Here is a 21,691-nt window from a genome sequence, read left to right as displayed (position 1 = left end):
CACACGGTTGGAAATGTGCAGTGAACAACAACCCACGGGCTACTCTGCCCATGGATCGTGATGGCGATGACGACGATTTGCAGGTGGCCGAAGCGAGGCTCTTCCTCGGAAGCAAGTGCGGCTTTCAGAGGGGCTTTGTCTCATCTTGATTTCTTGACTTCAGGAATCCGTACTCCGGGTTTTTTCGGTAAAGTCACTTAAGTAGAAAATAAATTAAATCACGTTTCGGGCGCAACACAAGCGCTTTCCCACCTGATGATGGACGCCCGAAACGTGATTTATTTGATTTTATACCTAAGTGACTTTACCGAAAAAAAACCCCAAAGAGTATGGATTTGTCTACTTTTGTCAGAGGTAAAACCTCCGAAGTGGCACCGCGGCCTAGACAAGGGAGGCGACTTCCGCCCGGACACGTCACATCCGTAGAGCGCCTCCCATCTCCACTCCCCGGTGGGGGGGGGTAGGCGGACTCGACCATTCCATCACTTGGGGTCAAGGGGTGCATAGCGATTTCGCAACCACGCCAACTTTATAATTTCGCAACGAAACGTTCCATATCCGCCGCTATGCAATATAATTATAAACAAATTTAATCAGTTTGCCGATGCAACCGTAAACATATCCCTAGTTTGGCATCTTGACACTACGCTACTCTGCACCCCTCCTGTTTGAGTTGGACTTGTCCACCTTGTTTACCCTATCTCAGTAGGGGGTGGGGGGGGTCGCTCAATGGCCGCTCTACGGTGCTTCTAATCCGGCGTTCCCCGTTCGTTCTTCTTCCTTCTGGCCCTCGGCGGTCTCAACACGACACTCGGTTCCTCTCGCCGGCCCTTTCCGCGCGGCCCGCGGGGCCTCGCCGTCTGCGTGGGGCCGCAATGCTCGGCTACACCGACCTGTGATGGGATCTCGAGCATCGAGGACCATGTCCGCCGAGGCCGATGGAGCCGAGCAGCCGGAGCGAGCAGTGGCCGGAGGAGGAGCGGGTGGTGGTGGTGGAGGAGGAGGAGTCGTCAGGGAGGTGGACAGCAGCGAGGAAGGAGATGAAGACGTGGATTTGGCGCAGATTCTTGCTTTCCTGCTGCACAGGTGGCCTCGCCCGTCCTTCTGTGATCCGCCAACCCTACCACGTGTACAGCTGCTGTATTGCTGGCTTGACAAGCCGCTCTAAGTGTTGTTCACTCATTCGTTTAGCTTTTCCTCACCCGCCTTGTTTCACTTACCGCTGACCGTGTGTAAGAACGGTGCTTGCGATCATCGCGAGTCGTGGTCTATCCACTTGTGGACGAAGGCCCACGTCGTTGCCATCCCATCACGGCCAAATGCGATGCTTGGCCAGTGTCCGCTTCTCGGGGGCATTATCGTGCCTTTGGCTGCCATTCCGTCATTAGTCTCGCCCATAATTCCTAGGGCTGGATTTTTTTGTTTGTTTTATGGTCAGGTTCGTGGGTCTATTCCCCCCCCCCCTTTAAGTCGTTGGTAATTCGAGTGCGTGGTTTTCTATGGCCTCGCCCGCATGCGAACGCCTCTGTTTGCCTTCGCATGCCCTTTGTTCTCAAATACGGTACTGTATTAAAACAAGTAACAGTACAGAGGTTTCGTGTAAGATAAACACAGGGGTGTGGCTTGAGAATATCTGCACGTTTGTGAGGCCACGATGTGTCACGGGCCTGATGTAACGGCGGGGAGAGTGGGCCTCAAAAAAACAAATCAACAAATGTCCCGGCCCGTGACATTTGTTTTTTCTAACGAGTGTCTTGAGTAGTTACGAAACCTCTGGCTGTGACGTGATGGGGTGGCAGTCCTGTTGGGTAGGGGGAGGGGGTCATGTCAGCCTTGTGTTATTCCATGGGTCAGGGTTGGCATGCGGTCTATGCCAGATTGTTATCGGAGTAGGAATCTAGAGGAATAATAATGGGATTGCATCGCAACAAAAATAGAAGATAATGCCAAACTGGGTGGGTGGAGGCAGCTAAGTGTGTAACGCTGATTCCGAAACTGTGGTCCTGGCCAAAGGCCCAATATGCACGATCGAAAACTCACATTCTACCCATAACTAAAGCCATAACACTGACTCATTTCTTAATCCAAACCTTAAACCTCACCCCTAATATTGCTCCGAATGTAAGCTCCAACTATAACCAAACACCTCGCCTTAGACCTAACCATAATCATAACCCGATTCGTAATTGTAACCATAAACTTAACACAAGTCGGACCTTAACCCAACCCCCCTAATCGATTTCCCAAAATCTTAAGCCTAAACTCAACCTATGACAATAAACCCCTGAGCCCTACGTCACACCAACCTTAATCAGCTCTTCCCACTATTGCAGTAGAGTAGTGACAAAGCAAATAATGTTCTTAATTTAGCATCATCCTGCTAACATTCCACTTGGAGCTGTGTTGGGAAAGATGATGATGCCTGTCTTCTTAGTGTTGTACTGTATTAATATCACTGCCATTCTTATCCTTATTTATATTGGGGAATTACTCATCAGACATGTTGCAATTGAGTGATTAAAATCGATTCTTAATCTCAGGATACACGCATAAAATGTACGCAAAAATGTATGAAGTTTTTTCAAAATTATCAGTAATTTTACGTTCAGGCCGGTGGAGTGAACAAAATGTTACAAATCGTCAAACAAACCTAGAAGCAATACAATTTAAGCAAAACAAGAATTGCATCCCAAGCCTGAAATGTGAAAGTTAATCAAAGCAATATTTTTGGGTGAGGGTCGAATTGTTGCACGCGTCATCATCGGCCATGATCTATTCCATGGGTGGAAAAAACCCGATTTTTCCAGCGACAGGCATCGGGTTTTTTCTTTAATACAATTAAACCCGATTTCGGGGAATTAAAACCTGGTTTAATGAATACGAAACTCTGATAGGCTTAGGCTGCTTCCTCGTCGGTGCTGGTATCGTACTCGGGGGGGCCGTCGGGCACGGGGTAGTCGTAGAATGCGGCGAGCAGGTTGGTCTTGATGATCACGAGCTTCTCCACAATCGTGGGCGCCAGTGAGTTCCTTAGCTTGGAATGGATGAAGCCCATCGTTGAGAAGTGCGGTTCTGCAATTAGAACCAATTAAACGGGATCTCTCCCAATCTCAGATGATCGGGTTTAATATAAAAAGACTAAACCCGATTGTAAAAAACCCGACTGTGCCACCCTTGATCTATCCTGTGCAGGATGAACGCCTCTCCAAGCCGCCACCATCTCCCACCATCTCTCCCAGTCTCGTGATGCAGTAATCGAGCAATCCACCTAGCTCCTGCACGAGGCAAATTAATTCGCAGTCTCGACCAATTAGACTACCAAGGGATTATACGATTATTCTTTTCATCCAGGAAAAGCTCAGCGTGGCCAAAGACTCACTTTCATTCGGTGATTTGTTATTTTAAGCACTGCAATTGCTTTCCTGTGGAAGGAAGCCAGGGTTCCTAAAGAAAATCCACGCATACTTGACATCTATTCAAACTCGGAGGTAAAGGCGGGTGGGCATGGTATTTGCCACACCGCCCCTTAATGCGCAATGCCAGCCTTAATAGGTGCTTCATAACAGCACTGTCTACATGTCTTATTTGGCTACAGTGGGGGATATTTGTCTTTTTTATGTGGATGCATGTATATTAAACTCAGTGGTGCAGTGGTTCATGCGCTCCGCTATGATCCCAATGACGTGATTTTAGTTCTTGGACATGATGCACAACAGTGGCAAGTTGTCTCAACCACTTCTGGGCCATTCCTTGGTCAAGTCAACCTTAAAATAAGTACCTGGTGGAGTGTGTGATCAACATCAAAACTATGGAGACAAAGGTGGCTAGGAATGCGTGGTGCTGGCCACATCACCCCCACTGTGTGCTGTGCCTCGATGTGCCATGCTGCCCTTAGTAAATGCTTGTTAACAACTCCTGTGTGTGCTTGTATATATGCTTGTATATGTATGCGTGCATGTGAGACTGTGCATGTGCTTTGTGTAAAGCAGTGGTGCTGAAGGCGGCACACTGTGCTACAATCTTTGCAACCTGAGTTCAGATGACAACAGTAGAGGAAAGTGATATCTGAACCTGTCCTTGACCTCGATATCAACTCTGTAAACAACTACCCTGTGTGGTTTGTAAACATTGCAGTTCTGGCCACACCACCCACTTGTGCGTAGTAATGACCCAAATAATGGTCCAGTGTTAGCGCATTCGCCGTTTGATGCAGAGGTTAGTGGTTTGAATCCAGCGGCCGCCTTGATTATTAACGTGGGTGCAGTAACAGTTTGTTTATAGTGGACCTTAAAGATCCCCTGACGTCATTTGCATCGTGTGCCGGCGTAAGTGACCAAACTTGCTTAATTCTAGAATTGCCCACAAATGACTGACTTGAGACATATACATTAAGATAACTCTTGCAAATGAGACTCATCATGGTCTCTTGAGTTCTCACCTGGTTAAACATAATTAAATTAAGCTTAGTTCAGTATATGCTTGCTAACTGCACATGACCCTACAGTCTATAATACTAGAAGGAGTGATTGTTTGCTTAGCACGAGTGCGTGTGTGCATGTGAGATGTGGCACGGTTGTTTATCTGCACTCTGATCCCGGCGACCTGAGTTTAATTCTTGTCCATGTCTACCATCAGTGGCGAGTAATGTCTGCACCAGTCCTGGGTCTCTTCTAGGTCAACTCGGGCTTAAAATGAATACCTGGTGCATTGTGTAATCAACCTCAGCACAGGCGTGCTTAACCCAGTGGTTGTGGCCACACCACCCCCTCTCTCGTTTGCCGTACTGGCCTTAGTAGGTGCCTTCTAACAGCACTTGTCTACTCTGTATAAGATCATCGTGTGTGTGTGTGCGCGTGTAGAGGCCAGGTGCGGCTCATCCGCAATGCCGGCACAGGGCTGCACCTGGTTAGCAACTTCTCCGAGTCGGATGAAGACAGCGACAGTGGCTGGGACGGGAGACTGGGAGACCGCTATAATCCCCCTGGTAATGCTATAAATGCCATGGTAATGTGATACCCTCCCTGGTAAAATGGTAAACTCCCTGATATTGCAATAACCCCCCTAGTAACATAATACCCTCCCTTGTCACATGACAAGCACCCAAGTACCACTCAAACGCCTCTTTGTAATGTAATGCAAAAATAGACCTGGAATCTGGTATAGTACAACAATCGATTTTGTTGGACAGACCTTTTCTACCCACGACTTATAGCTGCTGCAGCAGCCTATGACAACCTGAGCGGCATCATCCAAGCACTATCCAGACTCAAATCTGCTTAGCTTTTGAAATCTGACATTTCATTAACATACTTGATCATTTCATCTTCGGCCACATATGTAATGGGTTCGATTGAGGCGCACACCTAACTTGGAGGCAACAAAACAAACAACTTGAACACGACATTTCAGGTAGTGACCACCGTTCTTAATTTAACTAACACTCTGGGGAATACTATATAACGTGACCAGGGCAGGTTAACAGGCTGCCTGGTCACGGACGAAGATCGGAGACTCGAGGACCGCTGATGGTGTCTTCATTCCCGGGGTCGAACAGCCGCGCCCTCTCTTCAGACCCCGCTTATAACCGCTGTGGCGTGGCTGGCCCCGCCCTCGGACACGCCCCCCTTCCCGATCCTTCGGGAAGGTCTGGGCCCCTTGCAACGTGACCACCAAGCTCCCCACTGGGGCCCCTAGCCCCCCTTCGTCCGGTCACGTGGCCTGTCGGGTTCACGCAGAGTGTCACGGCCTGACGCGACCTCTGACACCCCGCCTACAGCACCCGTGCAGACCCAACACAGTAGTGACGTCATATGTCCCTACACATGCATTACAAATAGACAGATAATGTTTTTAAGTCACTTGTTACGTGCGCAATTCGATGTGTATCGTGAGCTTTAAAATTAACATTAATTGTTGCATTGGTTTGTATAATAACCAGACCTATGATTGGATGCTCATGGTCACCAAGGGTCTTTATCCCGATGGCCGTGAACCGACATCTTTAGTAAAGAGAAGTTTTACCCCAGAAAACAATTTGCACTTCTATTCTAGATAGGTACGTAGGCCGTGTATTCTGGTCTGTCTGACGCAAGTTTGAAACGTTATTTTTAACGAATAAAAACCACTTTAAATTCACAGTCGGGCAAATTAGAGCTGTATCACTTCCACGCCGGCATTCGTAATGGCCCAGTGGTCGCACATTCACCGCTTGGTGCCGAGGTCCATGGTTCGAATCCATCTTTTAAAGTTTTTGTTGTTGTCATTAACGGAACTTCAACCTCACGTTGGACTGCCCAAGACACAGAGCCTGGGTACTTTGTGTATAAAATAAGTGCAGTGTTATGTGGTTTGGGTTGCGTCATCCCGCAATGGGTTTCGTTTTTCATCTCACTCCCTGTCCTTCCAACACCATGCATCTCACCGCATCACATGTACTGCTGCACATCCAGGAGAAATGGGTTTCGGCCACAGATTCAACCTCATCTTCTGAGACTCTTACAGAGCCCCGGTGTTGGTGATCACGTCGCACTGACTACTGTCTATTTGTTGCTGCTCTTTGATTGGGCTGCAGTTGACCAAAACCCAGACACCAAGGAGCTGGATTGCAGTGAGATTCAGCAGCAGATCTTGCTGGCCACAGGCGGCCTGGGAGGCCGTCCAATCAGGGGTCTCACACACCTGCTCCACAAGGTGAGCATGACGGCAGCCTGCACACTTGTTTTCCGGCCAGCACAGTAGCCCGCACACCAGCCTCTGCACTCTGGCTTTCGCACAACACCATCTATCTGCTCAACAGCCCATATCGACGTCAGCCCCCACTCCTGCATGAACACCCGACTGCCTGCCATCCAACAAGCTATCATTACCACTACCTGCTTAATGTTGTCATGCACCAATGTAGTCCAACATAGATTATTAATACAACCACTAAACAACTGCCACAATCCACTGCTGCTGTCCACTAAGCACTCAGAATAACTGCCGATTACCGCCACAACCTACAGCCACAACAACCACTGCCACTAACTGAACAAAATGAGAATAAACAGTGCTGTTAACCAATAATCATCGCTGCTAACTGGTAAACCGCCGCCATTAACCGCGTTTCGCATTGATCTGTCATGGCAGAGGGAGCGCGGGATGTGTCGCAGCAGTGCCTTCTCCCAGGGGGAGTGCTCACACATCACCACCAGGTGAGGGGTCCAGGGGTCGGAGGTTGTGGTTCAGGGGGAGGTCAGTACCTGTCTTGAGGGCATCTGTGTAAAGCCATTTGCGTGTTTAATGTTCCTGCGTTGTCACTGAGTTTGATCGCCCTCTCGGCTGTTGCTCTCCCCAGCTTGTATTTGCGCTGCCGTTGTCTGTTTTTTTGTCAAATGTATTAAGGAGTTACGCTTCTTTGCCGCTGCTTATCGTCATGTCAACGTTGGTACTTTTTTGAAGATCTATCTATCCGATGTGGCTAAGTGGATTGGGCTTCATAATGGCTGTCGGATCATCTTTCTCCTCACGATTAAAAACGATTCCATTAGAAACCCTCACATTGCTTACCCTATCCAGTCAAAACATCCCTACCATTCTGTGCGTGCACCTGTACTCCAGTGGCCAGAGGCATCTGTTCTCGTTGCCTCTGCAACCGATGCAGCACATTACACCTCACATCCAACATCGTCTTAAGAGACGATCATATTGTTCATGAAGCGTGCTGAAATTTTGCCGGTAATACGATACAACGCCGTGTTTGTTTTTCATACAGTAATAGCAATATGATACGCAATGCACTTGTAGTTGGCCCGCGGTGAAATAACCAGAGTTAAATGTGGCAGGGCTGGTCTGCACTTTACGCCCAAGTTAATAATATGCAGGTCAGAAGAGTGGCGCTCTGTAGGGTGTGGAAATTATTAACGCTGGCACACGCTGCCATTATGGATGCTGGCGTTTGTAATGTAAGAGCCGACCTTGGAGGTCGGATGTCAGCTGTGTCTAAAGCTGCGAGTTCTGGCAAAATAAAGGAGCCGATGGCCGAGGTGCGGTGACATCAGCGGCAATGTCCGTGGTGACCGCTTGAACTTGTAGTTAGTACTTGGATTAGAGACCACCTGGGATTGTCCAAATATCCAAATGTTGCAGGTTCGACTTGAAAAGTTGTCAAGGTTCATTGAGGCTTTCATGGAATACTAAAGTGTATTATATTGATATTATAGGGTTATGGTGAGCGCTGAAGTTTGATTATAATCTGGTGGCTTTGTGTTCCAATAACATTAATATTTATACGGCTTCTAAATGTTTAAAAACAGTGGGCATATTCTCGAGAGACACAGACGGGGGGGGGGGGTTGATCAGGCAGATATAGGCAGCAGAGGAGAAGGGGAAGTTCTTGAGCCTGGATGACTTGACCTAGTTGCCCTTGTAAAAAAGCTGCTTTGCTCAGTGGGCCTTAGCAGTTGAAATAAAATTAAAGTCTGAACAGGGACATGGAGTCAACATCATGGATGGCTTTCATCTCGAACAGTGTTTCTCAAACTTGTTTGACCCGCGGACCAGCCCCCCCCCCACCCCTGGTGGCAAAACGCATTCACTTTTCTCTAAATACCAGAAATACTAAATTATTCATATTACCGGAACAATATTTTTCTTAAACGCAGCAATAAGGTGTTTATATATATGCATATAGGGGAGGCATATCTCTTAGGGTTAGGATAGTTTAATCAGGGCAATTTAGCTAACTTCATTTTTTTTTATTAAATATGAGTAAAATATTATTTAATGTCTGACACAAAATGTATGAAATTTGTCTTTATTTTCTGATCAACTTGCATTTCCATCACCTGGAGGACGAAACTTTGAAAAACGCTGCTCTAGAGCGAAGCGAGCACTGTTTGAACCCACGCAGCTTCTGGCGTCTGGCACTCGTTACAGGCAGGGGGCGCGCGAGCGCTTGTTTCTGATATGCGTTGTGTGGTGGTGTCTGCATCTCGCCCGTGCATTTTCCGTGTTTTTTGTCTTCTACAATTACATTGCAATTATGCTATGGGCATATGGCCAATTCACCCAGAAATTGCCCAATCTCGTCAGATCTCAGAAAGCCGAGCCTGGATAGTGCTTGGATGGGTAATCACCGTGCATTTAATGGGTGTCGTAGGCTGCTGCGTTGTCAGCAGTGGGCAGTGCAGCAGAAATGCATTATTGTACTATATAATGCACTAACGTCTATGCCCCCTGCCTTCAACCCGCACCAACCAGCATGATGAAGGGTGGTCAAATAAACCCCAGGATCCGCACGTGGGTGAGGGAGGCCTTCTCCCAAAGTGGCTTGACAAATGAGGGTGTAGATCGGTGCTGTTGTGTGTCTGTGTTGAGTGTTCATGTGCGTGCTGCGTGCGGTTTGCGGACAAACCGCGTGGCGCCCGCCGTTTGAGCGGCTTGCCCGACGCCTCTTAACTCTCCACCCTATCCCCGACTCGCATCACCGCCCCGTGTCTCCTGGCTCCCATCTCCCCTCCGCCTACCCCTCAGCTTCCTGCCCAACCAGATGACACAGGCGGCGCACTTCACCCAGAAAGCGTTCTGTGGAGTGTTTTCCCAAGATGGCTCAATCTTCATGTCCGCTTGCCAGGGTGGGTGAGCGGGGCTGGCGGTGTGGGGAAAGAGTCAAACACTCTAATTTCTATGTGCAGCCACAATGTTGATTCTTGAGTCTGCAGTTCCAAAAGAAGGCCGTGTCAATTATACGTGCAGCATGGTGGTGTCGCGTGACTTGCAAGGCATGATGGGAGGGTGATCTTATAGTCGCAATCGCACCTTTTTGCAGTATAACAACACAAAAAATTGTAAAAAACCACATGTTCTTTGTGCTTTATGTGAAAACCATCAGCAGTTCCTGAAGAAGTGCATTATTCACCATCAAAATAAATTGCAGGAAACATAACCGACTGACAGCAGCAGTTATGCAGTGAAGACCACTGGACTGGATTAGTCCTCATTGGGGCTGGTCAGCACAGTAGTCTCTACATCCACATCGTGGGGCACAATGGCCTGGCGAATGCCAACAATAATCTGATGTACTTTTTACACGTTTTTGCGTGATGTTTGAAACTTGTGGTTATCCCGCCTGCACTCTTATTCTGTTTTAATGTCTTTTTCTCATTGTTTACGAACAATCTTTTTTTCGTATCGGACTTTCTATAGCACCTTAATGAAGGCGCTTTACAAAGAATTAACAACGGTACATTTGAATGTAATGGTGGAGATAGGTGAATGAAGTAGATGCGAGGTTGCGATGGGTGGCACATCTGTTATACGTGAATTCGGTGAAAGCAAAATGTATTGTTTTGTACCAGCCTGCCACACTTCCCTCTGATGCATTTGTCACAAATTACAGTGTGTGGGGCTTCCTTGTTTTGTGTAAGTGTGTGTGCATGTTTTGTTTGGATATATGTTTTGTGTGTGCCCCATATGTGCATTGTGATAATGAATGTTATCTACTTTTATGCATGTGCCTTTGTTTTGTGCGTGCATATGCGTGTTGAATGGTGTGCACATAAAGTGTGCGTATGTTGTGTGTGCACATGTTACGTATACCTCGAAGTGCACTGACCCTACCACAATAATTGTGTTGACATTACCTTCCCTTAGTGGAAAATGACGATTGTTATATGGTCGTATGCACCCACGCTTGTGTTTTGTACATATATATGTATGCATGCACGTGTATTTTGCATGTGAGCATGTGCGCATGTGTCTTTGTACATGCATCACTGATCCTCGTGCACTTGCTCCATCAGATCAGAACGTGCGTCTGTTCGACGCGCGCAAGGGTGGCTTCAAGAAGTTCAAGACGGTGAAGGCCCGGGACGTCGGCTGGAGCGTGCTGGACACGGCCTTCACGCCCGACGGCACACACTTCCTCTACTCCAGCTGGTCCGACTACAGTGAGTCCGGGGGACGAACGGGGAATTCGAGAGGCACTCACAAGATGCTGACTGGGCACGGGACACTCATGAGATGCTAATGGGGCACTAACTAAGTAGTAATGGGGCACTATGGGGCTTGAAACATTTTTATCGGCAACCCATTGAAGGTTATCTGACCATACTTCACCACACTGATCAGTACGGGATTTGTGAAGGGGGGTTCAGACCATATCATTACAAAACTGTACGCCAGTGGCGTGGTAATGAAAATGAGGTTGCCAGGTTAATAGAACAGTGTGCTAACCACTGCAGCACCACTGCTCCCCTGGTTGGTGTTAATTTGACTATGATACGGAGGTTATAGTATTGACAGTAATTCTCTGCCGTGGGTGAACTATTATCTGATAGCGTCTTATCGTCGCTGTGTTTCACTGGATAGGTACGTGTTTGCATGTACGCGTGTGATCGCCGGGTCATTGCGCCGCCACCCTCTACTTCCCCGCAGTTCACGTGTGCAACATCTACGGCGAGCACGAGACCCACACGGCGCTCGATCTCAAGTGAGTCTCGGCTACAATTTCGCCAAACCCAACATCACCGCCCCGGGAAATGCCTCAGCCCGCTTGTGACTTTGGCGGAAGTGCAGTGGCGTGGCCTCAGCTGGCAGCCGACGATTGGACGGACGGCAAGATAAATGGACGGATGGCAAGATAAATGGATGATCGAAAGGAAATGTGGACGGGCAGGAGGGCACAAGGACGGATGGACAGAAGAACAGAGATGGGCGGACAGAGCTAATGCATAACTGCTCTCATCCTTAACTGTAAAGTGATAAAAATTGCACAGGTAGGTTTGGGGTTAGGGATAGAGGTTCAGGGCTGTGGTGTACTATTCTCTTCACAAAAGCTGAAAATCAAAGTGGACGTGCTGTTGGTAGCATAATGCACGTGTTTGTCCCCCGCAGCCCAGACGAGCGACGATTCTGCGTCTTCTCGCTCACCGTGTCGCTTGACAGCCGCGAGGTGCTTGGCGGGTGAGTCGCACCACGTGACATGAAGAGGTTCGGGAGGTGCTCGTCGAAATGTATACGAGTTGCGCTAATGATAGGCGAACCTTGAACTTTAGTTAATGGAGCTAGAGAAAAAAAACTGTACAAACTCGACAGGAAAAAATATACAATCAATACAAATGAGATGGTGAGAACGTGACAGAGAGTCAATTCTTCAATCGAATCGCGACACCGATTTGTGACAACAAAATCGTATCGCTGTGGGGTTGGATCGCTCCACGTCTACATTTGAAATGCTACACAATTCGCAGACTCGGGCAGCTTCACATGTTGTGGCTCGATTATATTGGCGTATCCATCACAAACCGTAGAGAAGATCACCAAGGTGATAGTATTTTCGGCCTTTTTATTAATATGCGCGTTTCTGACAGTGAGACTTGGGGCTAATAGATCACTGTGCTGCCGAAACTGCCATGATCCTGTCTTTGAATCTGGATTTAAAATGCCCGTTAATTAAACCAGGTCCTCAAATTTAGCAAGTTAATGGTGTCAGCCCTGTCACCAATAACTGTGCAAAAATATCTCTAGCATATTGATGAAAGTACATTTTTCACTTTATGAGACTTACTGTTCCAAATTGAATAATGAAGAATGTCAGTCTGATTGATTTGTCACAAACACTCAATGCGGAGTGTATTAAGAGGACAGTGTCCCCATTATATGGAAAACCATCTGAAATTACTCCAGAAGTCGTTCCGCGATTGTCACCTTCCAGGTTCATTCTCTGGCGCAAGGTGCTCTTTGCAGGAATTACAAATGGTGATTCCTTCATCTCATTACTAAACACTAACTAAATAATCGGAACATCATAATTGGCAGAAAAAAAAAACGTATCTTTTAAATGAAACACAAAGAAAGTTTGAATCTCACCTGTCGTAAAATTTTCAACCACGGTTTTGTTGAAGCCAATTCCACTTAGTGCTTCATCACAGAGTCGAGGCAAGTCCGGCCACGTTGAATTCTAGACATGGTGGCGTCGTAAGCAGCTGTGGTCGGTTTTAATCCGGGCGTCGATTCCTTTCGTGGCTTTGCTCAGTCTCGTTCGGTTGTAGAGGGGGCCCCTGGGTGTAGCGTTGGTTTGGTGCCATGTGACTTCTTTCCTGTGCTCGTATTTTATTAAACGCGATGTTTGCACACGCGTCAGTCACTCACCGACTCGCTCATCTGTACCACATCACAAACATCTGTGGATTTGGCCGCCGATTATTAATGTTTTCAGTATGTCATCAGGATGTTTAATGACCTGTGTATTTTTGTCTATGCTGTAAAATTTACAACACCTTTCATTCAGCCAATGGCAAGGATATGCTAACGATATATATTTGTTTTAATGACTCACAGTCGTTTAATTGTTTAAAGTCACTAACCATGCTACCTTGTGTTGCGTAGTTGACAAGGGAGGTGTGCATCACTGACTCACATACGAATTAATGATTTCACACACGGGAATTTGTGATCAATGTTATTATTAATAATAGTTTTTCGGATCATGTCGCCACATGTGTATAATGTCAATAATATGGACAAGGTCCCTTCTTTATAGCACATCAGAAGGGGCATTGCCCAAAACGTTACCTTTTTATATATATGTCTCTTTTGAGGCAGTGTTGTTTACGAGTTTTTTCATATGTGCTTATACAGGTGTGCTCCTACCTGTACCTGTGTCCTTGCGTTTTGCATACTTACCCACGTGCGCTCACGCATTGGCTATTATGCTTGTGTGTATGTGCGAGCGTGAATTTACGTGGTCTCTGTGCCTGTACGTGCGTGTGCGTCAGGGCCAACGATGGCTGCCTCTACGTCTTCGACCGCGAGAGGAACCAGCGCACGCTCAAGGTGCGACATTACGAGCGAGCAAGGGGCGTGAATTGTCGGCCACGCGCACGCGACCGCTCGAGCTGCCCGGCAGACGAGGACGATCGTTCCACCTGTGGTGGGTGAGAGCGCGGCTCCGCGCACTGTGATGAAGGCGGCGGATTGACCTCTCCCCGTGTCGACGTGCACGCTTGCAGATCGACGCTCACGAAGACGACGTGAACACGGTGGCGTTTGCCGATGCCAGCTCCCAGATCCTCTTCTCCGGTGGCGACGACGCCCTCTGCAAGGTGCGGAGCCGGCGCCGCGTCGCGCTCGCGATCGTGTTCCCGCTCTTGTAGTTCTTCGACGTGTTTATGGGTTGCACCGTGTGATGTTTAGCACGTTGTCCGACATTTCACACCGTGTACTTGGAGCTTCTTATTCTAACTTTAATTATCAGTTCCAGTTCTCCTTCATTTATACAGCATTGCCGGCTACTGCTGGTGTCTGATGTAGGCCAATGTTTTGCGAGTGTGCTTCAGGGAGCTACAGAAGCATAAAATGCGCTCGCCTTCCTGACTTTCCTGTCCCGACTAATGTCGGCAGTGGCCTATAACACCTTGCTTCCTTCTTCGTGGGGTTGAGACAATGTCCCTCTTCATCTCAACAGTTCATCCGTAAGCTTTCCGATGGATCTTCATGCATGCTTACCCAAGAGTGTAATACGATGGCTTTAAAGCATTGTAAGTCAAAGCAGAGGCGACCAGGGAAGCGAGTTGTTCTCATGTAATGTGAACGATTACGGTGGTGTTAAACAAGAGTTGCCCTCTCCTTCCCCCATTCCCTCCCTCCCGGTGCCCAGGTGTGGGACCGGCGCACACTGCGCGAGGACTCGCCACAGCCCGTGGGGGTGCTCGCCGGACACCGCGATGGCGTCACCTTCATCGACACGAAGGTGAGAGACGGCATGCTGGGCGTGGGGGAGGGGAGCTTATTGGGTGAGCAAAGGGGGTGGGGGGGGTCACGAAGTGAGACCGACCACCTTGAGTTACTCAAGGGGCTGATAAGATGTCAGAGATGCTGAGCCGGCACTGCTGAGACCACGGGTTCAAAGCCAGGTTTCATCCGCCTGTTGGTTAGCCAGATCCTGAAGTGCAGCAAGTTGATGTCACCAGCAACTGCTTAAACAGAACCGTCGGATTAAATCAGTTTTTTGTCACTGACCTGGGAAAAATTGACGGCTTTGAGGATTACAAAATGTTTTTCAAGTTTGGCATTTTTAATTTTCTCTTGGCGTAGCAACAACACATCTCAAATATATATCCCACTCGGTCACTGCTGCCACTGGAAGAGACCCCTTCAGTGGGTGACCTGCATTAATGTGTGGCCAGCCAACGGTATTTTAAAATCCTATTCGGCCCTTACTAAGGAAAAGGGTTCCCACGCCTGGTCTATATTTTCATAGGATGCGCGTGTGTGTATGTTGTTGACAGGGCGACGCTCGTTACCTGATCTCCAACTCCAAGGACCAGTCGATTAAGCTGTGGGACGTGCGGCGCTTCTCGCCGAAGGAAGGGCTGGAGGCGTCGAGGCAGGCGGTCACGCAGCAGAACTGGGACTACCGCTGGCAGCAGGTGCCCAAGCGTGGTAAGAAACTCATTATCGTGCAAACACAAAGATCTCCTGTGTACTGTGTCTGTGTGTTTGCACGCTTGCACCTGGTGCGATGTGTAAACATTGCCCATTCGGGAGACAAAGGCAGCGTGGTGCTGGCCACCCACAACCTCGTGTGCCTTGGCGGCCTTCGCTAACAGCACTTGTCCCCAACGGTCTTTTAAGGCTATATGGTGGGGTGGGCGGGGGTCTTTGTTTGGTGTTGGTGGTGCAGCCCTAAAGAAACACAAGCTGCCCGGTGACACGTCGGTCATGACGTACCGCGGTCACGGCGTGCTACACACCCTCATCCGCTGCCGCTTCTCTCCGGAGTTCAGCACCGGACAGCGATACGTCTACACGGGCTGCTCCACCGGCAAGGTCGTGGGTGAGTGGGCGAGCGAGCGAGCAGACCGGCGGGCGAGCTGGTGGGCCAGTGGGTGGGTGAGCAATTGAGTGGATGGCTGAGCATGCGGGCTGGTGGGTGAGTGAGCAGATGGGTAAACGACCAAACGGGTTGATGGGTTGCGGGCGAGCTGGTGGGCCCGTGGTCACACGGCAAGTGAGTTCACGAGTGATTAGCCGAGCGAGCGGGCGATTCAATGTGTTCATAAGTGTCCGCTCAGACTGACGCACATGCTTCAGTTGTAGTTATTCGACCAATTATATCTGCCTGGTCTCATTAATCGGTGTAAGAAAGTAAAAAAAAATAACATATGCTTCATTGATATAAAAAAAAGAAATAACAATAGAAAACAGTAATTGGTAAGTAAACAATACTCTGGCAAAAAAACTTCCTATAAATAGCACAAATAATAATGAATCTAAGGAGCAGACAAATTTCCTTGGTGGCCAGGTGAAACTACTGCGATGGTTGTACCGAGTTGACTAAACATGGAATAGGAATCTCCATGACGAACAATGACTGGCCTGAGGCCAACATTAGTCACGGTCTCAGCCGAGTCACCGATGAAAACATGTAAGAATGCTACCGAATTAAATTGGTTTGCCACTGAATTATACATTTCATCATTTGACAATGCTAAGAGTATAATTGCGTTCTGCTTCAGAGAAATATGTTTGTCACGTAAGTCATTTTAAAAGTAAATTAACAAAGTGAGATGTCCGATATCAAAGTGCAAAAGTTAAAGAGACCCTGTGATGTCTTTTTTGGGGGGAGTGGTGGTGCAGTGGTTAACACACTGCACCGTGAACATGACGACCTGAGTTCGATTTGGGCCCATCAGTGGCATGTTTTTTTTGAACCGGTCCTGGACCTTCCACTTCACCAATCTGTACTGAGCAGCGTAGTGAAGTTTGATCAAACAACCCCCATGATCTATAGTGTGGAAAGACGTTAATTCTATGAGTGGATTAACAACTGGCTGTAAATTATATATTTTTTATCGTCACAGTTTTCTTTGTTCACCCCATGCCACTGCAAAATCCAAAATTAATTTAATCACAAATGGACAAAACATACCCTCCTCGCGTAACTTTGTGTTCCAGGTCTCTTAGAACAGTGAATTGGGTGTGTGTGTGCACACTCGATCTGCGTGCACTCGGCGTGTCTGTGCCTGCGTGTAGTCTACGAGGTGCTGTCGGGGAAGGTGGTGGCTCGGCTCAACGGGCACCGGGCGTGCGTGCGCGACGTCCACTGGCACCCGTACGACGGCAAGATCGTCAGCACGTCGGTGAGGCCAACCGCACCGGCACCGCCAGAACGGTTGCACTCCCACTAACCGCACCTCTACAAGGACACACACCACACCAGCCACACAAAACGAGGCCACACCATCTCAGACGCATTGCCCGGTGACACCTGACAAGCCGAACTTTACCAGCCAAACCTTACAAGCCACACCACCGGCCATATCGGCGCAGACACACTCAATCGGCTGCACCAGGACAACCAATTCTATCTATTCACCACACTGGGCCACACCAGACCCACCAGACAAAATCAGAAGATGCGATCTCATGCACACTGCCCAGTGACACCTGACTATCCCAACTGCTCAATGACACCACTGGCCAATCCACCCAGTTCACAGCTCAGTCCGGTGACACCATCTGGCTGCACGTACTTCACCGCACCAGTGGGCCACACCTCCTAGCCGCACCAGCCAGCCACACACTCTCACACTCATAGCGTCAATGGGCTGTACGACTCATTTTAATCAAGCAGCTGGGTCGAACCCATTCTCGAGCCCCTCCCTCACGGTGGCTGTGTCCATCTTAGCGTGCCCTTTCTTGGTGTTGGCGCACGTCCGTGAGTCAAGCTTTGTGGATCACACAGAGATGTGTGTAACTCCCAAACCCACTGGGCTGCGAGGGGGGGTAGGAGGCGCATCACAGCTGTCCCCTCGTAAGCATGCATCAGTTCATCGATTAAAAATAGTTCTTTCAATCTGGATAAATGCATAGAGCAGTATGTGAAAAAAATCTTCTTTTAAGGACGAATGAAAATTCCGTGCACTGTGTATGCAAATCTTCAAATTCGGCTAATGGATCGAACATGGCGGTACAAGCCACAGACAGAAGTAATCGTTTCTTGAGTTGAGTTGTGAGACTGAACGACGACAGGACATCACATGGCAGCGGGGGATGAGGAGGTAATTTCAGGCCTGGTTTTAGATTTTCTGCCGTCCGTAAGCCCACCGCTTACAGTGGACTTGGCCAAACATCCTAAATGTAGAATTCTCCTGATAATGAAGTCTAAAGACTCAGCTCGGCTTTCCTTGAGCAAACAAAGTGTTGTTGATGAACACTTCAAGCTTTTGTCATTTCTGCTTATGCATCACTACCAATATAGTGTCACACAAAATGTGTGTAAATGTTATTATCGTGTGTGTGGCCAAGTCAATTGCCCTGCAGAAATGCACTCGGCTTGGGGGTTTCCCAGGCACTTTGTTACCCGGCACACGCCCACCTCTACCGCGCGCCCTGAAGAAACCTCAGAAGTAGTTCTGTGGTATTCACTTCCGTGGGCCGTTGTCTAGCCATCAGGGTCACACTGCTCTGCGGGAGATCCGAATGGATGCCTCGTCTTGTGATGTGACGCTGATAGCAAAGTTGGGATAAAATGTTCGATATTTATTCTAATTTAAGTAGCAAGAGAGGGGTTGGAGGTCCGGAGGGAATTAATGGCGTGGGTTGGGGTGTGGTCAGGATGAGCTGCGAGTCGCTTTGCCTGATTCTTGCCCGGAGCGACCTCCATTTATAGCAACAGTTCTGTCTGCGCGCACGCCCTGCTGGGGTTCGGCCCGTGTGCGTGACGAGCACTGCCCCGGGGTGTCGGACTCCGCGGGGTGCACGCCCTTCTGCTTGCGGTTGTGATGCACGCGTCTGGTGCGCGAGATTTCGACAAAGCAGGGTGGTCGGATTCACGAGATGGATGGATCGGGCTCGAAGCTGGCAAGGGGGGGAAGGGGGTGGGGGGGTCCTGGTCGCCGTGAAGCAGAAGTGGTGCCTCGGCTGCGTTAGCTTCTCGAGCTGAATTCTGCTTTCAAATGTCAAGGAATGAAGTGGTCTTGATCATTCGTTGTGTGCGTTTGTCAGGCCACCGCTGAGTAAGGGCCCCCTCGTGCCCGTGCGGTCGTCGGGGATATTTGACGACACTTCCCCATTTTTGGTCAGTGCGGGATGGTCAAAGCTGGGAGCTTCAACGTAGGACGACAGGCGATCACTGCAATGGATGTTGTTCCACTGCCATGTTTCTACCCACAGTGTTCGTAGGCATATAATGATTTAATGAGTTATCAAGATTTTGGGTTCACACCTTTTGAGTCCAACGTCAATAGTTATTTCCCCGTCATGGTGAATGCAGTCCCTCCAGTTGCTGCAGGAGTTAAGGGAATACAGGTAGTCCCCGACTTACGATGGAGATGCGTTACGACGACCCCCATCGTAAGTCGAAAATATCGTAAGTCGAAAATGGCCTAGCCTACCCAGGAGTCTTAAAGAATGGTGATTATTTAGCAAAACAGAGCAATTTACAGTGTCCCAACGTACAGTATCGTACCTCTTACGCTGCTGCGTTTGCCTGCCGCGCGAAATGTAAAATATTTAACAATTTTGTCGTATCGCTATCGCCATCGTAAGATCAAAATATTGTAAGTATGGGACTGTCTGTACATTACAATATCAGCCGTGATCATTACACTGCTGGATGAAGGCCACTCATGCGATGCAGCAGCGTGTCTTGCTCCTGCACATGAGCTGACTTCAGCGTATCGGGCGGGTTCTCGCCATTCTTTGGCTGACATTCTGGCTGCCACTGTCATTATTCTCGACCGCCATACATCATCTCTTCCAGCAACATGTCTCACCTTGTGTGCGTAAATGTGTGTGTGCGTGTACTTGTGCATATGGGGAGCGTGAGCGTAGCGATCGGCACACTGCGCTAAAAACCCAATGACCCGAGTTTGATTCCCACTCACGCCCAACAGCAGTGTCGATTATCTTAAACGGTGCTGGGCCTCCCCAAGGTTGACTTGGCCTCAAATCAATACCTGATGCGGTGTGTGAACATCACCTATGGGGAGATAAAGGCATTTGGGAGTGATATTGGCCACCCACCCCTTGGTGTACTGTGCCGGCCTTCATAAGTGGTCTCTAACAGCGTCTTGCTCGAAAAGTATGTTAAGGGCTATACGGGGGGGGGGATCTTTGTCTTGTGCTCGTGCAGTGGGACGGCGTGCTGGGCCTGTGGCAGTACAAGCAGGGAGAATTCCACGAGGGCGGTGACCCGTCGTCCAACCTCCAGGGCAGCAGCGACGGCAAACCGGCGGCCAAGCCCTGAGCTTGCGGCACAGCCCCGACGCCCCTCGACCCGCGCGACTCCTTCCACGGTGGTCATGACGGCGTTTTTTTGTTATTTGCGAATGCCGGCAACAGGAGCCAGGCGTGCGGTTCGCAGCCGCCCTGTGGGGGGCGCAGGCGCAGGTCTGCGACGCGGCTGCGATAGCTGGCGCGCGCCCCTCCCCCCCCCCCACGTACAAGCCCCCACCCTTCCCTTCTGCCCCGCCCCCCTCCCCCACCACCAGTTTGAGACAAGCGACCCCCAGGTTCAGGGGCTCACGGGGGCTGCAGGCTTCGTGGGCGAGGAGTCCCGGACGTCGATCAGGACTTGCTTCGGTCGCCCCGCGTGGTGTCCTCCGGGGCGTGTCTGACGAAGGCTTCGTCTCGGGGGGGGGTGGGGTGACCTGTCATTGCGGGGTGGCGGGAGGGAGGGAGAGAGATGTAACAGAGTTTAATTTCGTCGTCGGTTTGCTTTTTTGTTGTTGTTGAGCACTTAAAAGACTTGGTATTGGAAATGTGGAGGAGCTTCTTGGCAGGAGGTTTTTCTCGCAGGACTCTGGTCACGTCGATCTTGTTTGTTACCCCCCCCGCCCGCCCACACTACGCACTGCCCCCCCCCCCCACGCCGCGTCTGACTTTCCCTGTGAGCTCCATTCTTTAATTAAAGAGGACACACTAGCTTGTTATTTTATTGTTTGAAAGGGGGATGCAGACTGTGCTGTGCTGTTTGACAGATGGAGGGACATGCGGATGAATGGACAGATGGATGGAGGGACTGCAAGCTTGTTTTTAATCTCCAATCGCTTTAATAGTCTCGCATGGTTTCTTTCACAGACAGTTGGGCCACATTGTTTTTTAAATGCCGAAAACGGCCACCGGAAGTACAAAAAGCCATCCTTTTTCTCGTATTCACGTCTGGAAATTTTTGCACTTTTGTATTTTCTGTTTGCCGTTTCGTGCTTGGAAATGTGACCCTTGGGGAGGTGGGGGGGGACATCGTGTGCTGTCGAGAAAGAGGGACGTTTTGTTTGTCTCGTCTAACCTCTTGTTTTATTGTCTGTGTGCAAGGAAGCTGGCAGGTTCAATGAGGTCCTTTATTGATTGTATGTAATTATAAGGCAAACCCTGTTGTACAGATGCATGTGAGGATGGATACTGCAGAGGCCCGTGTCCCAATTAAAGGCGATCACTCGTTAATGACCCCCAGAGAGTCTGCTTGTATACGAAACGGCAGTTAGCCCGTGGGTAGCAGAAGACGTGCTCAAACTGGCTGTGTGGTTGCAGTGACTAAGAGCCAGGCCTGAGAACTCGAGCCAGCACTACTGAGCTCCTGCATCCAAACGTAGTTTTTAGGTGAAACCACGGCGCTTGTGCAAGGCTAGGCACACTTTTAAGACCACGTGAAGTGTCCAGAAGATGCTGCTGGCGGGGAGGTAACCTGGTAATGAGTCCGACCCCA

The 21,691-nt window shown here is 49.2% G+C and overlaps 1 protein-coding gene across 3 annotated transcripts; it reads left to right on the top strand.

Moving 5' to 3' along the window:
- Positions 1–524: 524 nt before the first annotated feature.
- On the top strand, positions 525–21,429 carry DCAF11 (DDB1 and CUL4 associated factor 11). 3 transcript variants are annotated; one of them, XM_078606748.1, is made up of 15 exons: positions 528–1,086; positions 4,860–4,984; positions 6,572–6,690; positions 7,129–7,193; positions 9,514–9,614; positions 10,782–10,928; positions 11,416–11,470; positions 11,875–11,943; positions 13,758–13,815; positions 13,992–14,084; positions 14,639–14,731; positions 15,270–15,425; positions 15,658–15,817; positions 17,017–17,123; positions 20,120–21,429. In XM_078606748.1, the coding sequence occupies exons 1-15, from the start codon at positions 899–901 to the stop codon at positions 20,231–20,233; spliced, it is 1,650 nt and encodes a 549-aa protein (XP_078462874.1). In that variant the 5' UTR covers positions 528–898; the 3' UTR covers positions 20,234–21,429. The 3 variants fall into 3 exon arrangements, with proteins under 3 accessions (XP_078462877.1, XP_078462874.1, XP_078462875.1); XM_078606749.1 differs by having other exon boundaries at positions 530–1,086; positions 15,270–15,423; positions 15,665–15,817; XM_078606751.1 differs by lacking the exon at positions 4,860–4,984 and having other exon boundaries at positions 525–1,086.
- Positions 21,430–21,691: the final 262 nt, after the last annotated feature.

The sequence above is a fragment of the Lampetra planeri genome, chromosome 26 (assembly GCF_965212315.1).
Source record: "Lampetra planeri chromosome 26, kcLamPlan1.2.h2, whole genome shotgun sequence".
Classification (NCBI taxonomy): Eukaryota; Metazoa; Chordata; class Hyperoartia; order Petromyzontiformes; family Petromyzontidae; genus Lampetra; species Lampetra planeri.
Note: the sequence above shows the minus strand (reverse complement) of the source record. Positions and strands in the feature narration are given on the sequence as shown.

Excerpts from the sequence above, each read along its gene's own strand:
- DCAF11 (XM_078606748.1), top strand. The coding sequence starts at position 899 with ATGGGATCTCGAGCATCGAGGACCATGTCCGCCGAGGCCGATGGAGCC. Across the intron at positions 4,985-6,571 it reads AGACCGCTATAATCCCCCTG|TTGACCAAAACCCAGACACC; the intron begins GTAATGCTATAA and ends ATTGGGCTGCAG. Across the intron at positions 6,691-7,128 it reads TCACACACCTGCTCCACAAG|AGGGAGCGCGGGATGTGTCG; the intron begins GTGAGCATGACG and ends CTGTCATGGCAG.